Source organism: Canis lupus, chromosome 7 (assembly GCF_011100685.1).
Source record: "Canis lupus familiaris isolate Mischka breed German Shepherd chromosome 7, alternate assembly UU_Cfam_GSD_1.0, whole genome shotgun sequence".
Classification (NCBI taxonomy): Eukaryota; Metazoa; Chordata; class Mammalia; order Carnivora; family Canidae; genus Canis; species Canis lupus.
The window spans coordinates 25405236-25425795 of NC_049228.1; the positions used below are offsets into that span (position 1 = coordinate 25405236).

Genomic DNA, 20560 nt, shown 5'->3' on the forward strand with positions numbered 1-20560 from the left:
TTTTTTGATGCCCCTGTCTCACCCCTTCCCATCCTCCCTTAAAAAAAAAAAAAAAAGAAGAAGTCATCTGCTTTGGATCTTAAATTCCTCAACCAACCTAAACGTTAATTTCCAAGGTCCTTCCACTCCTGACACAGCGGGCACTTGTGAGGTCTCAGGAAACGGACTCCTTGGTGACAATGACCATATACCCTAAGAGAAAGACCTCTAAGGGCCTCGAAAATTAAGCAAGCTGCCCGTCATAACTACAATCTTTTGTAGTCTTTCAGAAAGCATTCTTGTATTTCTGGAAAACTCTTTAGTTCAAAGCCCAAAGCTAAGACTTAAGAGGGACCTGCCTCCAATACATACGCACGCCTTATTTTTAAATTTTATTTTTTCTCATTGGAAAGTAAAATAAGCATCATAGGACAGAAAAGTCTACAAAATAAAGGACGAGCAGCCCCCCCCGCCCCCGCCTCCGGGACCCCGAAATGCAGCCGACCCCGAGGTGCCCCTCCGCGCCCGCCCCCGCGCTCCCGCCGCCCCCGCCTCGCCACCTTGACCCTCGCGCGCAGCCGGAACCGCAGCGCTCGGGGCGGCGCCACCGCGCACGGGTGCGCCGTCGCCATGGTAACCGCGGAAGCCGCGGGCCTGGGGAGCGGTGAGTCGGCGGCGGCGCGGGGCGCGGGGCGCGGGGCGCGGGGCGCCGGGCGCGGGCGGCGGGGGCGCGGGGAGGGAGGAGCGGGCGTCTCCCCGCGGGGCGGCTGGGGCCCCGGAGCGGGAGGGGGTGCGCGTCAGCCGCCGCGACTTCAGGCTTTGCCCCTGCCGGGGAGTTCGGGTCGCGGCCCCCGGGGGCGGGCGTCCCTCCCCTCCGGGGACGCGCGCTGTGCCTGCCGCCCCGCCGTTTCCCCTTTCTCAGGCTCGCCTTTGTTGGGCTCCCGTGGCCAAGGCTGCCCTGCGGACCCCCTCGTTGAGGTGGGACTTGAAACCCTCCGGGGACCAAGGCTTTTCTTTTTTTTGTTTGTTTGTTTTTTTTATTTTAGAAATTAAAAAAAATTATTTTTGGACCACGTGTTTTGAAGAAAGACTCTAGTTAGCTTAAGGAGCCTTAAGATCTATTTATCCATCCTAACAACTTCAAGCGTGTCTGCCTCCTTGCCCTTTGTTGATTATGCTTCTCCGCGTCTCGGGATTGCGCTGTCTTCTCCTTTTGAGACTCCTGCTCCTTTCGGAAGCCTTTTCCGAGCCGGCGCGCTGAGCTTGGTCTTCACTCTTCGCATCCTTCTACCCCCGGTCTCGGTGCCGACGGTGGGACTGGCCCAGGGCAGCCCCGTGGCCCCGTGATGTTCTGTTGCTAGTGTCTTAGCAGCCTCCGGTGGGTTCGCACTTGGTAGGTAAGAGCAAGAGTTCCTAGACCCCGCTTCCCAACACGGATTAAGTAAAACCGAGCAGCTGCGGTTCTCATTTCACGAATAAGGAGTGTGGGTTCTGAAGAGTCACGTCGTTATCAATCAGATACCAGAATTAAGACCAAAGCGTGGGCCCTCGGGCTCACAGACCGTTAGGCCATTCTGCCTTCGTAGTCCCAACCCTGCCTCTCTCCTCTCCGTGCTTTTGGTTCTAGGTACTTGGGTTGCCCTTGTGACTTCTCTTACAGCTTTTATGGGCAAAGAAAATTTAATTTATTTTTGTCAATGACCCAGTTTGTTTCTTCCTTCCTCTTTCTTTCCTCTTTTCTTTTCTTTTTTTCTTTTTCTTTTTCTTTCTTCCTATTTGTTTATTCATGAGACAGGGGAGGGAGAAGCAGGCTCCCTGCAAGGAGCCCGATGTGGGACTCGATCCCGATCTGGGATCAAGCCCTAAGCCAAAGGCAGACGCTCAACCGCTGAGCCACCCACTAGGTCCCCAGTGACCTAGTTTCTTTTGTGAGCGCTCACTCATTGGTTATTAGGAAAAGAAATAATGGAAATGTGCAGTTTTAAAGTGTAGACCAATCTGTAATTGGCTTGTCTAATGTTTAATTTCTCTTATGCAAAAATATTCAGGTTCTCAGATAACTTCTCCCCTGATTCTCTCCTTGAGATGATGTCCTGATACGTGGGTACATGTGGATGGCTCACGCGATCTTTGGGGGGAATTTCCTGAGGTCTCTTTGTCACGTCTGGGGTCATGTACTTTGTGAACAGATCTCTCCTGGTTTAGTCAGTGCCCTAAGCCCTTGTGACTACTCTTCCTCACTGGTTGGGGTGATTTGATTCACAGGCCTCCCTCCATACAGAACTTCTTCACCTTTTTTTTTTTTTTTTTAATTTTTTTTATTTATTTATGATAGTTACAGAGAGAGAGAGAGAGGCAGAGACACAGGCAGAGGGAGAAGCAGGCTCCATGCACCGGGAGCCCGATGTGGGATTCGATCCCGGGTCTCCAGGATCGCGCCCTGGGCCAAAGGCAGGCGCCAAACCGCTGCGCCACCCAGGGATCCAGAACTTCTTCACCTTGCTACAGCAACCATGTAAAGGCAAGGGTCCCTGAAAGACTCTGCCACTTCTGAATCTCATTCATGTCCTAAAACAGTGGTCCCCAAAGTTTTCGGTCCCAGGACTCCATTACCACTTTTAAAAAATTACTGATCCCAAACAGCTTTCTTTTATGTGGGTTATATTTAGGCATACAGCAAAGATTAAAAATATAGTAAAAATTAGAAATTAAAACTGAGAGTTAAAAACATGTTGATTAATTCTTTTAACAATAACAGAATTGAGCAGCCCCGGTGGCGCAGCGGTTTAGCGCCACCTGCAGCCAAGGGCGTGATCCTGGAGACCTAGGATCGAGTCCCACATCAGGCTCCCTGCATGGCGCCTGCTTCTCCCACTGCCCGTGTCTCTGCTTCTCTCTCTAGCTGTGTCTCTATGAATAAAAACAAAAAAAAAAACCAAAAACAAACCAATAACAGAACTAAGCTCATTATATGTTAAATATAAATTACACATTTCTCATCAAAATAAGTATTTTCTAGGGCAGCCCGGGAGGCTCTGCGGTTTAGCGCCGCTTTTAGCCTAGGGAGTGATCTGAAGACTCAGGATCAAGTCCCATGTCGGGCTCCTTGCATGAAGCCTGCTTCTCCCTCTGCCTGTGTCTCTGCCTCTCTCCCTGTCTCTCATGAATGGAAAAAAAAAAAAAAAAAAACCTTAAAAAAATAAGTATTTTCTAAAGCAAAAATATTAGTGAGGAAGTAGAGTTAAACATTTTCAATAGGAGGGTCCCTGGGTGTTTTGGTGAAGCGTCCAACTCTTGATTTCTGCTCAGGTTACATCTCAGGGTCATGAGATTGAGCCCCATGTCCAGCTCTGTGCTCAGTGAAGAGTCTGCTTGAGATCCTCCCTCTTCCTCTGCCCTTCCTCCCCCCAAATAAATAAATAAATAAATAAATAAATATTTAAAATTTCAATATATAGAATATTGATAAAAGGAAGAAAGGAAAAGCTATATGATCATCCTATTAGTACTTATATTCACAGTAAAAATACTTTGAAATATTCTAAAACTTCTGTGTTATAAGAAGAAAAAGTCATAAAGAATAGAATTCTTTGCTCTGTCTTCAAAAGATAATATGATGAAGGACACAATCAGCAGTAAACCACCAAACATTTGACAGGAGTGTTTATTTTCTTGATTAGATGTTGTCTTTTAAAAGGCAGGCCTGGAGCATCTGGGTGGCCCAGTGGTTGAGCATCTGCCACCAGCTCCAGTTGTGATCCCTGGGTCCTGGGATCGAGCCCCAAGTTGGGCTTCCTGCTCACAAGGAACCTGCTTCTCTGTCTCCCTCTGCCTGCAACTCCCTCTGCTGTGTTCTTACTCTCTCTGTGTCAAGTCAATAAATAAAATTTTTTTAAAAAAATTAAATAATAAGCAGACCTAAGGATAAATACCCAGGAAGACTTCACTTTGTCCTTTTATTTCAGAAAGGCTGATCTCAGTTTAATCTAGATTTAGACTAGAACAGTCTTGAGAGTTTGACCATAGACCAGAGTGGCTTCAGTCTTAGGACTTAGTCCTAGTCCAGTGGTTCTCAAAGTATGGTCTGAGGATTCCTTGGGGATCCATGAGACATTTTTCAGGGAGTTCACCAGTAAAGCTATCTTCATATGAGTTCTTACACATAACTTGCCTTTGTATTCTCATTCTCTGCCATGTTATAGTGGTTTTCCGGAGGTTAAATGACAGGTGATATCACAACATCACATGACATGGCAATGAAAGCAGAAGCAGATGTTTGAACCCATCTATTAAGCCAGACATTAAAGGGATTTGCAAAAATATAAAACAATGCTACCTTCTCATCAAATTTTCCTTGTAAAATATAGTTATTTTTCATAAGCTATATTTTGTATATTAATGTATAATTGTTTTAAGATGAACTAATAAATATTTTAAAGATTTCTAAGTTTTGGGTAGCCCGGGTGGTTCAGCGGTTAAGTGCCGCCTTCGGCCCGGGGCCTGATCCTGGAGACCCGGGATCGAGTGCCACGTCGGGCTCCCTGCATGGAGCCTGCTTCTCCTTCTGCCTGTGTCTCTGCCTCTCTCTCTCTCTCTCTCTCTCTCTCTGTGTCTTTCATGAATAAATAAATAAAATCTTAAAAAAAAAGATTTATAAGTTTTAATTTTTAATATGGTAAATGTTTTTTTCTAATATGATAAATATTGATAGATATAACCCACATAAAAATTTTGGGACCTCTCCATTTTTAAGAGTATAAAGGGCCCTGAGATCAAGGAATTTGAGAAATGCTGCCCTAATCGTGTTAATTTTGGGCTGATATGGAAATTAAGCTTCATTCAAGGGTATGTCAAGGGTAGCTTTCAGTATTCTGGCCTGAATTGTATTTCCAGATTTGATCTAGTTTATTTACAAATCTCTGAATTAACTTGGGACCACACTGATCTCTAGATGCAGAATAATCTCTCTGTAATCAAGTGTTTGGTGGTGGTAGAGTAGAAAATCATTTACTTACGCCCTACATAGGATAGCTGTGTAGTAGAGAAAAAGAAGAAATAATAATATTACCATCTTTTCTTTTACTTCATGAATGCTTTTGCTGGAGGAATGATGATATAATTAGTGATGATGATAGATTTTGCTTCCTGAGTGCTCAACATGTGCTTGACATATGCATCATCTAATTTGTTCTAATTCTCAGAACAATTATATTTATTTTTTATTTATTTATTTTTTTAAATTTATTTATGATAGTCACACACAGAGAGAGAGACAGAGGCAGAGACACAGGCAGAGGGAGAAGCAGGCTCCATGCACCGGGAGCCTGACATGGGATTCGATCCCGGGTCTCCAGGATCGCGCCCTGGGCCAAAGGCAGGCGCCAAACCGCTGCGCCACCCAGGGATCCCTCAGAACAATTATATAAACTAGGTCTAGTATTATTCTTACAAGGGATTAGGTAAATCACCCAGTATTATGCAGTTAATCAATTGCAGGATCAAGTTGAAAACTCAAGTCTTTCTGACTCCAAAACCCATTGTTCTTGGCTGTGAAGAAAAGCAGAGGGAATTGCAAGCTTGATGTTAAGAGTTATTGAACAAATACTTGTCAAGAATTGTGGTAAGTCTGAAAGTAACACAAGAGAAATGTAAACCTTGATCCTTACCCTCATCCAGTTTATAATCTAATTAAGTAGATGTCTTCTATACTTGAAACAAATAGAAAATAATTTAATACCATACTTGGTAAGTTGTATGTTACAGGCTATATAGAATGGCCTTTGAAGATCATAGAAGAGAGAGGCCTATGTACATTCTAGAGAAGAGTCAAGGAAAGTTTTAGGAAGAAAATAGGTTTATAGCTTGGCCTAAGTAGGATTTGGCTAGTAGGAATGGAGGAGAAAAAAACATTATTCTAGACCTAGTGACAGGAATATGTATGAGATGTAAATAGGATTTTCTCAGTATCTTCAAGGTCTCCTGTCCAGGCCCCCAATAAACCCACGAGGAAAGGCATTTTAAAGCATATTCTGCTTCTCTAAAGTTTGAATATGCATATCTATAGTAGATATGTTCTAGAAAATTACAATGTTATTTATAGGGTGACAAAACAATTTATTGTGTGGTAATGATAGACATTCTTGAGAGCAAAAGAGGATGCCATTAAAAATTACAGCAGGGGAACAGATGTAAATGGGACCCTGGGTACATTGAAACATATGTCACCCAAGCTATTAACCATAAACACATGCTGTCTAACTTCTGTTAAATTCTCTCTTGTTGATTTCCTGCTATAGTTCCATAGAGGTTATTCAAAACTAATGTTTTTTCACCGTGTGGCTTGTACCCCCATTAGTGGGTCATAAAATCAATTTGGTGGATGGCGCCAGCCTTAAAAATTATAATGAGAATAAGATGCCTGGCTGGCTCAATTGGTAGAACATGTGACTCTTGGTCTCAGGGTCCTGAGTTTGAGCCGCACATTGGATATAGACATTACTTAAAAAATAAAAAATTAAAAAATATATAATGGAAATAAAAATATCAGTGTATTACATGTAGTAAGTATAAGTAGTATTTTGGTTAATGATATACATGCAAGTATATCCCATATATGCAATGTATCCAGACAAAAGTGTCCATTACTACTGACAGTAAGTTATTTGGTTACCCTATGTTTTAAAAAATATTTTATTTTTTATTCATGAGAGGCACAGAGGGAGGCAGAGACATAGACAGAGGGAGAAGCAGGCTCCCTATGGGGAGCCTGATGTGGGACTTGGTCCAAGGATCCCAGGATCACTACCTGAGTCAAAGGCAGATGCTCAACCACTGAGCCACCCAGGTGCCCCTGGTTACCCTATTATTTTTTTTTTAAGTTTTATTTATTTATTTATTCAGAGAGAGAGAGAGAGAGAGAGAGAGAGAGAGGGGCAGAGACACAGGCAGAGGGAGAAGCAGGCTCCATGCAGGGAGCCCAATGTGGGACTCCATCCCAGGTCTCCAGGATCATACCCCGGGCTGCAGGCGGCACTAAACTGCTGTGCCACCAGGGCTGCCCCAGGTTACCCTATTAATAGAAGATATATACATATATACATTTACATATATAAAATTAAAATAAGATATCATTAACTAATATATACTATGTAATACAATAAAATAATTTAGATATACTATGTATAATACAATATATTAAATAGCATATATGTATTTGGACAGAATATCTACCTCATAGTCTAAATTAGCTGTGTAAACTCTAGACATCATGCTTGCAATCCAGTGAGAAGGAATGACACTTTCCTAAAAGTTGCATACTATATAACTTCTTACGTCTACTATTTGGACTTATGGCCACATCATGTTGCAAGAGAGACTGAAAAATAGTTTGATTTCAGTATAAATATTGGTTTTTTAAAAATGTGTGGTTAAAAAAAAGAGAATGGGGTTCTGTTCCTAAGGAAGGGGAGATCAGATTTTGGGGAAGACAGCTATGTCTGAGTACTATATCAAAGGCTCACATAATCATGAGGAGCCTGGAAATGAGCAGGAACCAAGGGAGCTCTGGAGGGTCAGACCACAAGAACCACAGCATGTTCTCATAGCAAGAAGTTTGATCAGTACAACCTTGCTGTCACTGTGATGAATGACCTTCAGTTAGCCTCATGTTCATGTGTCCCTTGTTCAGGTGTTAAGATCCTGGTCACTCACATGTCAAAGCTAGAAAAACTTAACTCACAGATACAGAGAACAGATTGGTGGTTGCCAGAAGTGGAGTTAGGGACAGGTGAAACGGGTGAAGAGGGCCAAAAGGTAAAAATTTTCATTTATAAGATAAATATGTTCTGGGAATGCACTGTACAGCATAGTGAGTATAGTTAATATAACTATTGAAGTAAATACAATACTGTATTGTATTTGAATGTTGTTAAGAGATTAGATCTTAAAAGTTTGCATCACAAACTTTGTAATTATGTGAGATGATGGATGTTAACTTACCCTGGTGATCATTTTATAATGTATACATAGATCAGATTATTATGTTGTATATGTTAAACTAATACAATGCTATATGTGAATAAAAAATGAAATAATTAAAAACAACAGCAGAAAGAGTCTCAAGATCCTAGGATTGAGCAGCAGCTGATTGGCAGAGCCTAATTTATATTCTTGCCCCCAACCTTGTGCTGAGACGGAGAGGAGGGGGATCTTGCTTCTTTGGCTTACATAGTGGAAAGTTCCTTTATCTCTCACTAGAAATCTCCAAAATGGACATTGGGATTCTTTAAGAAAGTGTGTGTGTGTATGTGTGTGTGTGTGTGTTGGGAAGATGGAGAGTTAGATGATAGCACTCAAAAGGATTATAGGTTTTCTTTATATTCTGTAAAATGAAGGAATTAAATGAAAAAATTTCAAAGATAAAGTTTGGGCCAAATCTTATGGTGGAGTCATCGTTGATTGGCTAACAACTCCCATTTTCACCCCATATACCTTGCTTGCTTCTTATAAAAGCAGGAAAATTGAGAAACGTTCTTTTTTGCTGCTTTTAAGTAAGGGATACAATCTGGCCTTTGTTCGGGCTTGTTCGGAAAGATTTTTTTTTGCTTTCCTTTTAAAAAGGATGGATGGCATAGATATCCTCTGGAGGATTCCGCCTTTTTCCTGCTTCAAATGCAGATGTGATGCCAGGAATTATGACAGCTCTCATGTCACTATGAGGCAACAGCCATGATGATGACGGTCTTACACACTATGATGACATAAAAAGCTAGAAAGAGCTTGGATCTATATTTTTGAGCTGCTGAACCATTTCCACCTTTAAATTTCTTGTTATGTGAGGAAATCTTACTTTTGAAAGCTAATCTTATTATTTTTCTGTTGTAATCAAAGAATTCCTAACTTCAACAGCTTACAAGTATTTATATATTTAGTGAAGGTAGAGATTAATGTAGGGCTATGATAGATAGAGATATTATTCTAACTAGATTTCCCTTCCTTCTGATTTCTGAATGACCAAATCTTGCCTATTCTTTATGGCCCAGCTTAAATACTTTTTTTTTTTTTTTACTAACTATATGAATCATGTATCCCATTTCCTGTGTCTTCCTCCTACCCTCCTGCCACAAACATGTCCTAAATCTTGTGTTGAATCTTGCTTTTCTTCTTTTTTAAAAAATAGTGTTCCTGAGTCTATTTGCATTGCTAAAAGTCAATTTTAACTGCTTTGAACTTTACAGAATATATCTTGGTATATATAATCCAAAAGATTATACTTTTGGATCTACTTTTTCCTGTTAATATTATATTGCTAAGATTTATTTATATTATATGCTTCAGTTACTTATTGCTGCATGACAAATTATCCCCAAACTTTGGTAGTGTAAAATAGCACACATTCATTATCTCCCAGTTTCTCTGGCTCAGGAATCTGGGCACAGCTTAGCTAGATCTTTTACTTTGGCTTCTCTCACGAAGCTGCAGTTAGTGTGTTGCCTGTGACTGCAGTCATCTCAAGGTTCAACTGGGAAGATCCACTTCCAAACTCATTCAGTGGTTGTTGGCAGAGTTAAGTTCCTCATGGGTTAGTGGACTGAGGGCTTCTGTTCCCTCCTGGTTGTTGGCCAGAGGTTGCCCTCTGTTCCTTGTTTTTTTTTTTTTTTTTTTTTTTAATTTTTTTATTTATTTGTGATAGTCACAGAGAGAGAGAGAGAATGAGGCAGAGACACAGGCAGAGGGAGAAGCAGGCTCCATGCACCGGGAGCCCGACGTGGGATTCGATCCCGGGTCTCCAGGATCGCGCCCTGGGCCAAAGGCAGGCGCCAAACCACTGCGCCACCCAGGGATCCCGCCCTCTGTTCCTTGTATGATGGCCCTCTCCATCATACACACCAGAAGAGTCAGGGAGAGAATACCAACACCAGTCACAATCTGCTATAACTGAACTGTGGAAATGACATCCCATCACTGTTGCTGTATCTTCATTATAAGAAAGTCACTATGTCAAGGCTGCATTTCAGGGGGAGGAAATTACACAAGGGTATGAATACCAGGAGACAGGGTAAGACGGGTGAGAGTCATTGAAAGCCATGTTAGAAGTTGCCTACCACATGGTATCACTATAATATGTTCATTTGAACTACTTATACTATTTTGTATGAATATGCTACAGTTTATGCTCACTCCTTTTCTTGGGCTTTGTTTTCCTGCCAGGATTTTTGCTGTTAAGAACAGTGATGCAGCAAACATTCCTATACACATGAAGGGCACTGTGCTACTCTTTTCTGAATCATTACCAATTTAGTATGTGTTCTGCCAGAGTGAGCATGAAGAATTCCTTGATTAATCGTGCCTGGAATTAGTCTCATTCCTTCTGAACTCTCATAGCATACTTCATGTCTTATGATACTTAGCACATGTTACATTTTATCACACTTATTTTATGCATGTCATATTTTCTCCCTTGAAATAGTAAGTCATTGAAGGCAGGAAATAAATTTGGTTCTTTCTTGTAATTTACATAGTGCCTGCACCGTGCTTATAATATTAGTAAGCTTTCAGTGAACAGTTCTGAATGAATAATTCTATCTCAGTGTCAGTGCCTAATTTTAAGAGTTTTAATCTGGCTCCAATAATCCCTCTGTGTTTCTAACTTTCCCCCAGCATGGACCCTTTTTTAGGCAAGTGAATCTGTTCAACATTCATTCTCTTTGAATCTTTTCCTAATAAATCTGGCCACATTGATCTGTTTTTTCTTCTGTTCCGGTTGAATTTACTCTTTATATCACACATTTAGCATTTTAGTATATATTTAGACAGTGTGCACAATAAACTTTTTGATTGCATGGATGAAGTGTCTTATTTTATAATTATTTTCAACTAGTTAAGTATTTTTATCCCACCTATATTGTCAGTTGACTGATAAAATAAGCAAATAAACAAATATTGATTTGTTCAAGTAGATTACTATTACTTTCTTTTTTTAGCCTCAGGTATTTTTGGTGTTAATGGAGCCAGAAGGACCTCCTGAATCAGAGAGTTCAGAAAAGTCAATATTTTTCTCACAGCAAGAAGAAGAAGGAGAAGAAGAAGAAGATGAAGAAGGGAAAGAACCAGAGGAAACAGGCACTGTTAATCCTCTCTTACAACCTGCTCTCACAGGGGATGTAGAAGGTTTGCAGAAGATTTTTGAGGATCCTGAGAACCCTCATCATGAACAGGCCATGCAGCTACTCTTGGAAGAAGACATCGTTGGGAGAAATTTGTTGTATGCGGCTTGCATGGCTGGGCAAAGTGATGTGATTAGAGCTTTGGCAAAGTATGGTGTGAATCTGAATGAAAAAACCACCAGAGGTATTTTGTCTTTTTTCTCTCATCAGCATTACTTAGAACTATCTAAAGATGCCACAAACTATCTCTAAAGTTGGATAAATTTGACGTGCCTTCTTTACATTTTGTGTATATGTGTATACATATATATGAATGTATACTATATATATGTTGATATAGTAAAGCATAGTAGTTAAGTACACATCACTTTTTTTTTTGAGAGACAGTGTGCATGCACATTCATGAGTGGGATGGGGGAAGGGCAGAGGGAGACTCTTTTTTAAATTTAAATTCAGTTTAATTAATATACTGTATTATTAGTTTCAGAAGTAGAATTTAGGGACCCCTGGATGGCTCAGTGGTTGAGCATCTGCCTTTGGGTCCCAGGATCAGGTCCTGTATTGGGCTCCCTGCATGGAGCCTGCTTCTCCCTCTGCCTGTGTCTCTGCCTCTCTCTCTGTGTGTCTCTCATAAATAATTTTTTAAAAATCTTAAAAAAAAAAGAATTTAGTGATTCATCAGTTGCATATAACACCCAGTGCTCATTATATTAAGTGCCCTTTAATGCCCATCACACAGTTATCCTATCCCCCCACCACCTCCCCTCCAACAACCCTCAGTTTGTTTCCTATACTTAAGAGTCTCTTAAGCTTTACCTCCCTCTCTGTTTTCATCTTATTTTTCCTATATATTTTTCCTATGTACCACTATTTTGTTTCTTAAATTCCACATATGAGTGAAATCATATGGTATTTGTATTTCTCTGACTGATTTATTTCACTTAGCATAATATCCTTTAGTTCCATCTACATCATTGCAAATGACAAAATTTCATTCTTTTTGATGGCTGAATTTTATATATATATATATATATATTTATTTATTTATATATATACACACACACACACACACACACACACATACATACACACCAGCTCTTCCTCATCTGTTTGTCAGTGGACATCTGGGCTCTTTCCATATTTTGGCTATTATGGGCACTGCTGCTCTAAACATTGGGGTGCATATGCCCCTTCAGATCACTAGGTTTGTATCCTTTGGGTAAATACCTAGTAATGCAATTACTGGGTCACAGGGTAGCTCTATTTTTTAAAAGATTTTATTTATTTATTTGACAGGGAGAGAGAGAGAGAGAGAGAGAGAGAAAAGGAGAGCATGCACCAGGGGGGAGAGGCAGAGAGAGAAGCAGGCTCCCCCTGAGCAGGGAGCCGGATGCTTGCCTTGATCTAGGAACCCTTAGATACTGACCAGAGCTGAAGGCAGACACTTAACTGACTGAGCCACCCAAGTGCCCTGGGTAGCTGTATTTTTAACTTTTTGAGGAACCTCCATACTATTTTCCAGAGTGGCTGCACCAGTTTGCATTCCCACCAACAGTGTAAGAAAGTTTTCCCTGCATCTTCCCCCACAACTGTCACTTCCTGACTTGTTAATTTTAGCCATCTGACCAGTATGAGGTGGTATCTCATTTGGATTTGATTTGTATTTCCCTGATGCCAAGTGATGTTGAATATTTTTTCATGTGTCTTTTGGCCATTTGTATGTCTTCTCTAGAGATAAGTGTGATACTTAAAAAAAAAAAAAAAAAAAAGATTTTGGATACTAGCCCTTTACCTGATAAGACATTGCAAATATCTTCTCCCATTCTGTAGGTTGCCTTTTAGTTTTGTTGACTGTTTGCTGTGCAGAAGCTTTTTATCTTGATTAAGTCCCAACCATTTATTTTTGCTTTTGTTTCTCCTAACTTTGGAAACGTGTCTAGGAAGAAGCTGCTGTGGCCAAGGTCAAAGACGTTGCTGCTATTTTCTCTAAGATTTTGATGGATTCCTGTCTCACATTTAGGTTTTTCAACCATTTAGAGTTTATTTTTGTATATGGTGTAAGAAAGTAGTCCAGTTTCATTCTTCTGCATGTGACTGTCCAATTTTCCCAACACCATTTGTTAGACTGTCTTTTTCCATTGGATATTCGTTCTTTGACCATAGAGTTGAGGGTCCATTTGTGTTTTTTTTTTATTCCATTCTCTATTCTGTATTCCATTGACCTATGTGTCTGTTTTTGTATCAGTACCGTACTGTCTTGATGGTTACAACTTTGTAATACAGCTTGAAGTCCAGAATTGTGATACCTCCAGCTTTGCTTTTCTTTTTCAATGTTACTTTGGCTATTCGGGGTCTTTTCTGGTTCTATATAAATTTTAGGATTGTTTGTTCCAGCTCTGTGAAAAATGTTGATGGTATTTTGATAGGGATTGCTTTGAATGTGTAGATTGCTTTGGGTAGCATAGACATTTAACAATATTTGTTCTTTTAATCCATGAACATAGAATGTTTTTCCATTTCTTTGTGTCTTCTTCAACTTCTTTCATAAGTGTTCATAGTTTTCAGAGTACAGATCCTTTACGTCTTTGGTTGGGTTTATTTGTAGGTATCTTGTTGTTTTTGGTGAAATTGTAAGTTGGATAGATTCCTTGATTTCTCTTCTGCCTCATTGTTAGTGTATAGGAATGTGATTAACTTCTGTGCAGTAATTATAATATACTGTGATTTTTGCTGGATTCCTGAGTCAGTTCTAGCAATTTTTTGCTGGAATCCTTTGGGTTTTCTATGTAGAGTATCATGTTGTCTGCAAAGAATGAAAGTTTGACTTCTTCTTTGGATGAATTTGGATGTTTTTAAATTTCTTTTTGTTGTCTGATTGCTGAGGCTAGGACTTCTAGCCTTTCTTTTTGATAACTCTGTTGAGGAGTTTATCAATATTATTAATTCTTTCAAAGAACCAGCTCTTAATTTTGTTGATATGTTCTACTATATTTTTGATCTCTATTATTGGTTTCTGCTTATATCTTTTTTATTTTTTGTCTCCTGCTAGATTTAGGGTTTATTTGCTTTCTTTATCCAGCTCCTTTAGGTATAATGTTAGGTTGTATATTTAAGACTTTTCTTTCTTTTTTTAAATAATTTTTAAAAATATTATTTATTTATTTATTCATGAAAGACACACACAGAGAGAGGCAGAGACATAGGCAGAGGGGGAAGTAGGCTCCTTGCAGGGAGCCCAATACGGGACTTGATCCTGGGACCCCTGATCATGACCTGAGCCAAAGGCAGACGCTCAACCACTGAGCCACCCAGGCAGCCTTGAGACTTCTCATTTCTTGAGAAATACCTGTATTGCAATATACTTACTTCCCTCTTAGGACTGATTTTGCTGCATCTCAAAGGTTCTGAACTGTTATGTTTTCATTTTCATTTTCTTCCATGTATTTAAAAAAATTCTTCTTTAATTGCCTGGTTAACCCATTCATTCTTTAGTAGGATACTCTTTGACCTCCATGTATTTGTGGTCCTTTCAAATTTTTTCTTGTAGTTGACTTTATTTATTTATTTTTAAATATTTTATTTATTTATTCATGAGAGACAGAGAGAGAGAGAGAAAGGGGCAGAGACACAGGCAGAGGGAGAAGCAGGCCCCACACAGGGAGCCCGATGTGGGATTTGATCCTGGGTCTCCAGGATCATGCCCTGGGCTGAAGGTGGTGCCAAACTGCTGAGCCACGGGGGCTGCCCTTGTAGTTGACTTTAGGTTTTAAAGCACTGTGGTCTGAAAATTTGTATGGTATAATCTCAGTCTTTTTGTATTGGTTAATTTGTGACTCTTTATATGATCTACTCTAGAGAATATTTCATGTGTAATTGAGAAGAATGTGTATTCTGCTTTACGATGGAATGTTCTGAATATATCTGTGAAGTCCGTCTGGTCCAGTGTGTCATTCAAAGCCCTTATTTTCTTATTGATCTGCTTAGAAGATCTGTCCATTGCTGTAAGTTGATTGTTAAAGTCCCCTACTATTATTGTATTGCTATCTATGGATTTCTTTAATTTTGTTGCTAATTAGGTTATATAGCTGGCTGCTTCCAAGATTGGGGCATAAATATTTACAATTGTTAGATCTTTTTGTTGGAGAGACCCTTTTATTTTGATATAGTGTTTTTATGCATCACTTATTCTAGTCTTTGGTTTAAAATATAGTTTGTCTAGTATAAGAATAGCTTCTCTAGCTTTTTTTGGATATCCATTGTCATGGTAAATGGTTTCCTACTCCCTTACTTTCTATTTGGAGGTGTCTTGGGGTCTAACATGAGTCTCTTTCTTGTAAGCAGCATATAAGATGGATCTTGTTTTTTAATCTATCCTGATATCCTATATCTTTTGATTTGATGAGCATTTATTTAGTCCATTTTCATTCAGAGTAGTTATTGAAAGATATGAAGTTAGTGGCATTGTGTTACCTGTAAAGTTCCTGTAGATTGTGTTCCTTTCTGGTCTTTGTTACTTTGGGGCTCTCTTTTTTTAAGATTTTATTTATTTATTCATGAGAGACACAGAGAGAAAGAGAGAGAGAGGCAGAGACACAGGCAGAGGGAGAAGAGGCTCCGTGTAGCCTGATGTGGGACTCGATCCGGGAATTCCAGGATCACACCCTGGGCCGAAGGCAGGTGCTAAACCGCTGAGCCACCCAGGGATCCTCTGGGCTCTTTTTTTTGCTTAAAGGATCCTGTTTAATATTTCTTGCAGGGCTGGTTTAGTTTCACAAATTCCTTTAGTTTTTGTTTATTCTGGAACCTCTTTATCTCTCCTTCTATTCTGAATGACAGCCTTGTTGGATAAATTATTCTTGGCTGCATATTTTCCCCATTTTTCCCATGTTGAATAGATCATACCAGTCCTTTGTAGCCTGCCAGCTCTCTGTGGATAGGTCTGCTCCCAGCCTTATGTTTCTACCTTTGCAGGTTAAAGACCTCTTGTCCTGAGCTGCTTTTGGGATTTTTTTCTTTATCTTTGAAATTTACAAGCTTTACTATTTTACCTATTTTTATTGATTTTGAAGGGTGTTCTCTGTGTCTCCTGGACTTGAATGCTGTTTTCCTCTCCAGATTCGGGAAGTTCTAAGCATTATAGCTTAGAACAAATTATATTGTTCAAATAAACCTTCTTCTGTCCCTTAGAGATAGAGAGAATCTTATGCAGGCTCTATGTCCAGCACGGAGCCCACTGTCGGGCTCCATTTCATGACACTAAAATTACAACCTGAGCCAAAATCAAGAGTCAGATGCTTAACCAACTGAGCCACCCAGGTGCCCCCACAGACTTCATTCTTAATTAGCTATATGACTTGGGCTAGTTATCTAATCTTTTTGTGCTTCTGTTTCTTCACCTGCAAAATGGGAATAATAATTATATTTTCTTTATAGGATGTTGTAAGGATTAAATAAAATAGTAAATATAAATATTTTATCACAGTAGTTGGCACATAGGAAGTTGATATACAGCAAATGTTTAATAATAATAATGTTATTTCTTTCCTTTGAGGATTTTTTAGTTTTGCAGTCATGATCTAATTAGCTCTTATTATGCAGTCACTTTTTTTTTTCAGATTGCAAATATATTACATAGTCATTGTAGAAAATAGAACAGTGACCTCCAACAAATAGGGAATATATATTTTCTTCATGCTTACATGGAATATTTTTAAAAAATTGATCACAAGTAAGTCCATAAAGTCTCAACAAACAACAAAGGATCTAGAGCATGTAGTCTTTTTTCTCTGACCACAATAAAATAAGATTAGAAAATAGTAACAAAAAGATAACTGAAAATCCCGTATAATTTTAGAAACCAAAGTACACTCTAAATCATCTCTTGGTCATAGAAAATACACTAGAACTTATGTAAGTGACAACAGGATCACTCTATGTCAGACCTGTGGAAAAAACTAAAGTTAAATTCCAGTTTAATGTATATATGGAAACATAAGAAAGATTGGAAATCATAAACAAGACATTTAACTCAAGGAGGTAGAGAAAAAAAAAACAACTGAGTAATCCAAAGAAGGTAGAAGTAGGAAAAAAGTAGTAGTAAAATAATGACACTGAAAATAAAGAAACAATAGAGAAGATTAACAAAACCAAAATCTAGTTTAGTGAAAAAGACAGTTGAGGGACGCCTGGGTGGCTCAGTGGTTGAGCATCTGCCTTTGGCTCAGGGTGTGATCCTGCGGTCCTGGGATCAAGTCCCACATCAGGCTCCCTGCAAGGAGCCTGCTTCCCCCTCTGCCTATGTCTCTGCCTCTCTCTGAGTCTCTCATGAATAAATAAATAAAATCAGCCTCTCTCTCTGTGTCTCTCATGAATAACTAAATAAAATCTTTAAAAAAAAAACAGTTGAAAAACCTTTGATAATATTTGATAATTTTTGATATTTGATAATATCAGAGAAGTAGAGAGCATAAATAATATTTAGAAATTTATAAAATGGAGCATACACACAGGAGAAACTAAGACTTAAAGAAGTCATATCCATTGACTGATTAATGGATATGCACACACACATACATATATACAATGAATGTTAACTCAAAAGGAATAAAATCTTGCCATTTGCAATGATGTGGATGGAGCTAGAGTATATTATGCTAAGTGAAATAAGTCAGAAAAAAACACCATGTGCTTGCATTCGTGTGAAATTTAATAAATAAAACAGATGAACAAATGGGAAGGGGGAGAAAGAGAGAAAGGGAAACAAACCATAAGAGACTCCTAACAATAGAGAACAAACAGGGTTGATGGAGGGAAGTGGGTGAGGAATGGGCTAGATGGGGTGATGGGTATTAAGGAGGGCACTTATTGTGATAAGCACCAGTTGTTATATGTAAGTGATAAATCACTGGATTCTCCTGAAACCAATATTACACTATGTGTTAACTAACTAGGATTTAAGTAAAAATTTGAAGAGAAAATCATTAGAAAATATTATAAATAACTTTATGACAATACATTTGAAAACATGGATGAAATGTTTGACAGTTTTCTTATAAGATATAAATTACCAAAATTAATTTAAAAAATGGAAATCTTGAGTAGATAAATGATTATTTTGAAAAAAATGAATAAGTAACAAAAATAGGCCTCCTTCCCCCACCCCCATCTAACTCAGATGTTTTAAAAGGTAAGATTCATTGCACTTTTAGGGAAAGGTAATCTTTAGCTTATACAATGTTTGGAGAACATAAAGATAGTTGAAAAATTGCTTAACTCATTTTATTAGAGAAACTACTTTTATAGAAAAACTAGTTAAGGACAGTAGTAGAAAGAAAAATTATAGACCAATCTCAATAACATGCAAATATCTTAAATATAATATTAACAAATTGAATCTAAGATTGCATATTACAAAATGTAATATACTAGACTGGGTTTATTCCATTAACGCGAGGTTGATTTTAACATTAGAAAAAATATTGTATAATTCACTACATTAAAGGATGAATGCACAAAACCACATGATCATTTCCAAAGATGAAGAAAGTCTTTTGAAAAAAATGTTGCACTCATTCATGATGAATGCTCTTAGCAAAATAGAAATAGAAGAAACCTTCTTTAAGGCTCTCTATCAAAAACCTGAAGCACACTTACCTAGTGTTGAAGCTTGTTTTATTTATTTATTTTTAAAAGTATGTGCAGATCCCAACACGGGGCTTGAACCCACGACGCTGAGATGCAGACCTGAGTTGAGATCAAGAGTGAGATACGTAACTGAATGAGCCATCCAGGCACCCCCATATAGACTTTAAAATGGAGAGATTAACCTAGATTTTTGAGAAGGTTGGTCTAATCACATGAGTCCTTAAAAGTAGAGGAATTTTTCTAGCTGGGATTAGAAGAGATTTAGAAAAGGAGATCAGAGAGGTTTCTTGCATGAGAAAGTAGTGTTGCTGTTTGCAGATACAGGGACAAGGTGACAACGAATGGAGGCAGCAGGCAGAGCTGAAAAAGGCTTCTGACAGCCAGCCAGCAGGGAATCTGACTTTAGCCCTCCAGCCTCAAATAACTGAATCCTAAATGAGCCAAATGAGTTCCTAAATGGGCTTGGAATCAGAAATTCCTGCAGTCTGCAAATAGGAGCGTGGGCTGGCTAACACCTTGATTTTAGGCCTCTGAGACTTTAAGTCACAATCCTAGCTGAACCATGCTGAACTTGGGCTTCAGAACTATGAAATGATAAATGGGTATTATTTTTAGCTGCTAAATTTTAGGTGCTAATTTGTTTTGACAGCAAAGAAACCAATACAGCTATCCCCTTATATCTTCTAGTGATATTTGTTTCCAGTGTAGAATTTCTTATAGGGAAAGGAAGGAATCAAGTGGTATTCTGAGCATTATGTGTGATAATGATTTGGTATTCCATGAAGATGATTTTATAAAGTATGCATGAACTGGCCAACCTAATTATACCAGTCCACTTGGCAATTATTATTTTAATCTTTGTAAGATAATGAATCACATTAAAGTTTACCAGTAAGCTTCTTGTTTCATTTGTATGATTCAAGGTCCCATAAGCTTTGTTCACCTGAAAGAACAGATCAAATCAAGAGATTGTGTGTTTTTTTTTTTAAGATTTTATTTATTTATTCGTGAGAGGCAGAGAAAGGCAGAGACATAGGCAGAGGGAGAAGCAGGCTCCATACAAGGAGCCCGATGTGGGACTCAATCCCGGGACTCCAAGACCATGCCCTGAGCCAAAGGCAGACGCTCAACCACTGAGCCACCCAGGTGTCCCAAGAGGTTGTGGTTTTTGTTTTTGTGAAACCATTTTAGTCCTACTCTCTTAGCAAATTTCAATTATAAAATAATGATCAACTATAGTCACTATGTTATACATTAGGTCCTCAGGATTTACTCATCTTATAACTGAAAGTTTTTACCCTTTGACCAACCTTTCCTATTTTTTTCACCCCTCAGTCCCTGGGTAGCACTTTCCTTTTTTTTTTTTTTTAAACTTTATTTATGATAGTCACACACACAGAGAGAGAGAGAGAGGCAGAGACACAGGCAGAGGGAGAAGCAGGCTCCATGCACCAGGAGCCCGACGTGGGATTCGCGCCCTGGGCCAAAGGCAGGCGCTAAACTGCTGCGCCACCCAGGGATCCCGGGTAGCACTTTCCTACTCTATTTCTATGGGCTCAACTTTTTTTTTTTTTTTTGGCTTTTTGTTTTTTGTTTTTATATGACACATAAAGTGATACTGTACAGTATTTGGCTTTCTCTGTCTTATTTCCCTTAACATGATGTCCTTCAAGTTCATCCAAGTTGTTGCAATGACAGGATTTCCTTCTTTTTAAAAGGCTGAATAATATTCATTATATATATATATATATGAAGTCTGAGGATGTATTGGA

At 39.0% G+C, this 20560-nt stretch overlaps 1 protein-coding gene across 7 annotated transcripts in view; it reads left to right on the forward strand.

The window, feature by feature from the left end:
* Positions 1-565: 565 nt before the first annotated feature.
* Positions 566-20560, forward strand: part of ANKRD45 (ankyrin repeat domain 45) — a 51322-nt gene continuing 31327 nt past the window's right edge. For 3 of the 7 annotated variants that reach the window (XM_038542501.1, XM_038542496.1, XM_038542502.1), the window contains exons 1-2: positions 964-1372; positions 10962-11328. In XM_038542501.1, the coding sequence (XP_038398429.1) occupies positions 10983-11328 (346 nt within the window). In that variant the 5' untranslated portion in view covers positions 964-1372; positions 10962-10982. The other 4 variants (XM_038542498.1, XM_038542497.1, XM_038542500.1 and 1 more) reach the window with 4 other exon arrangements.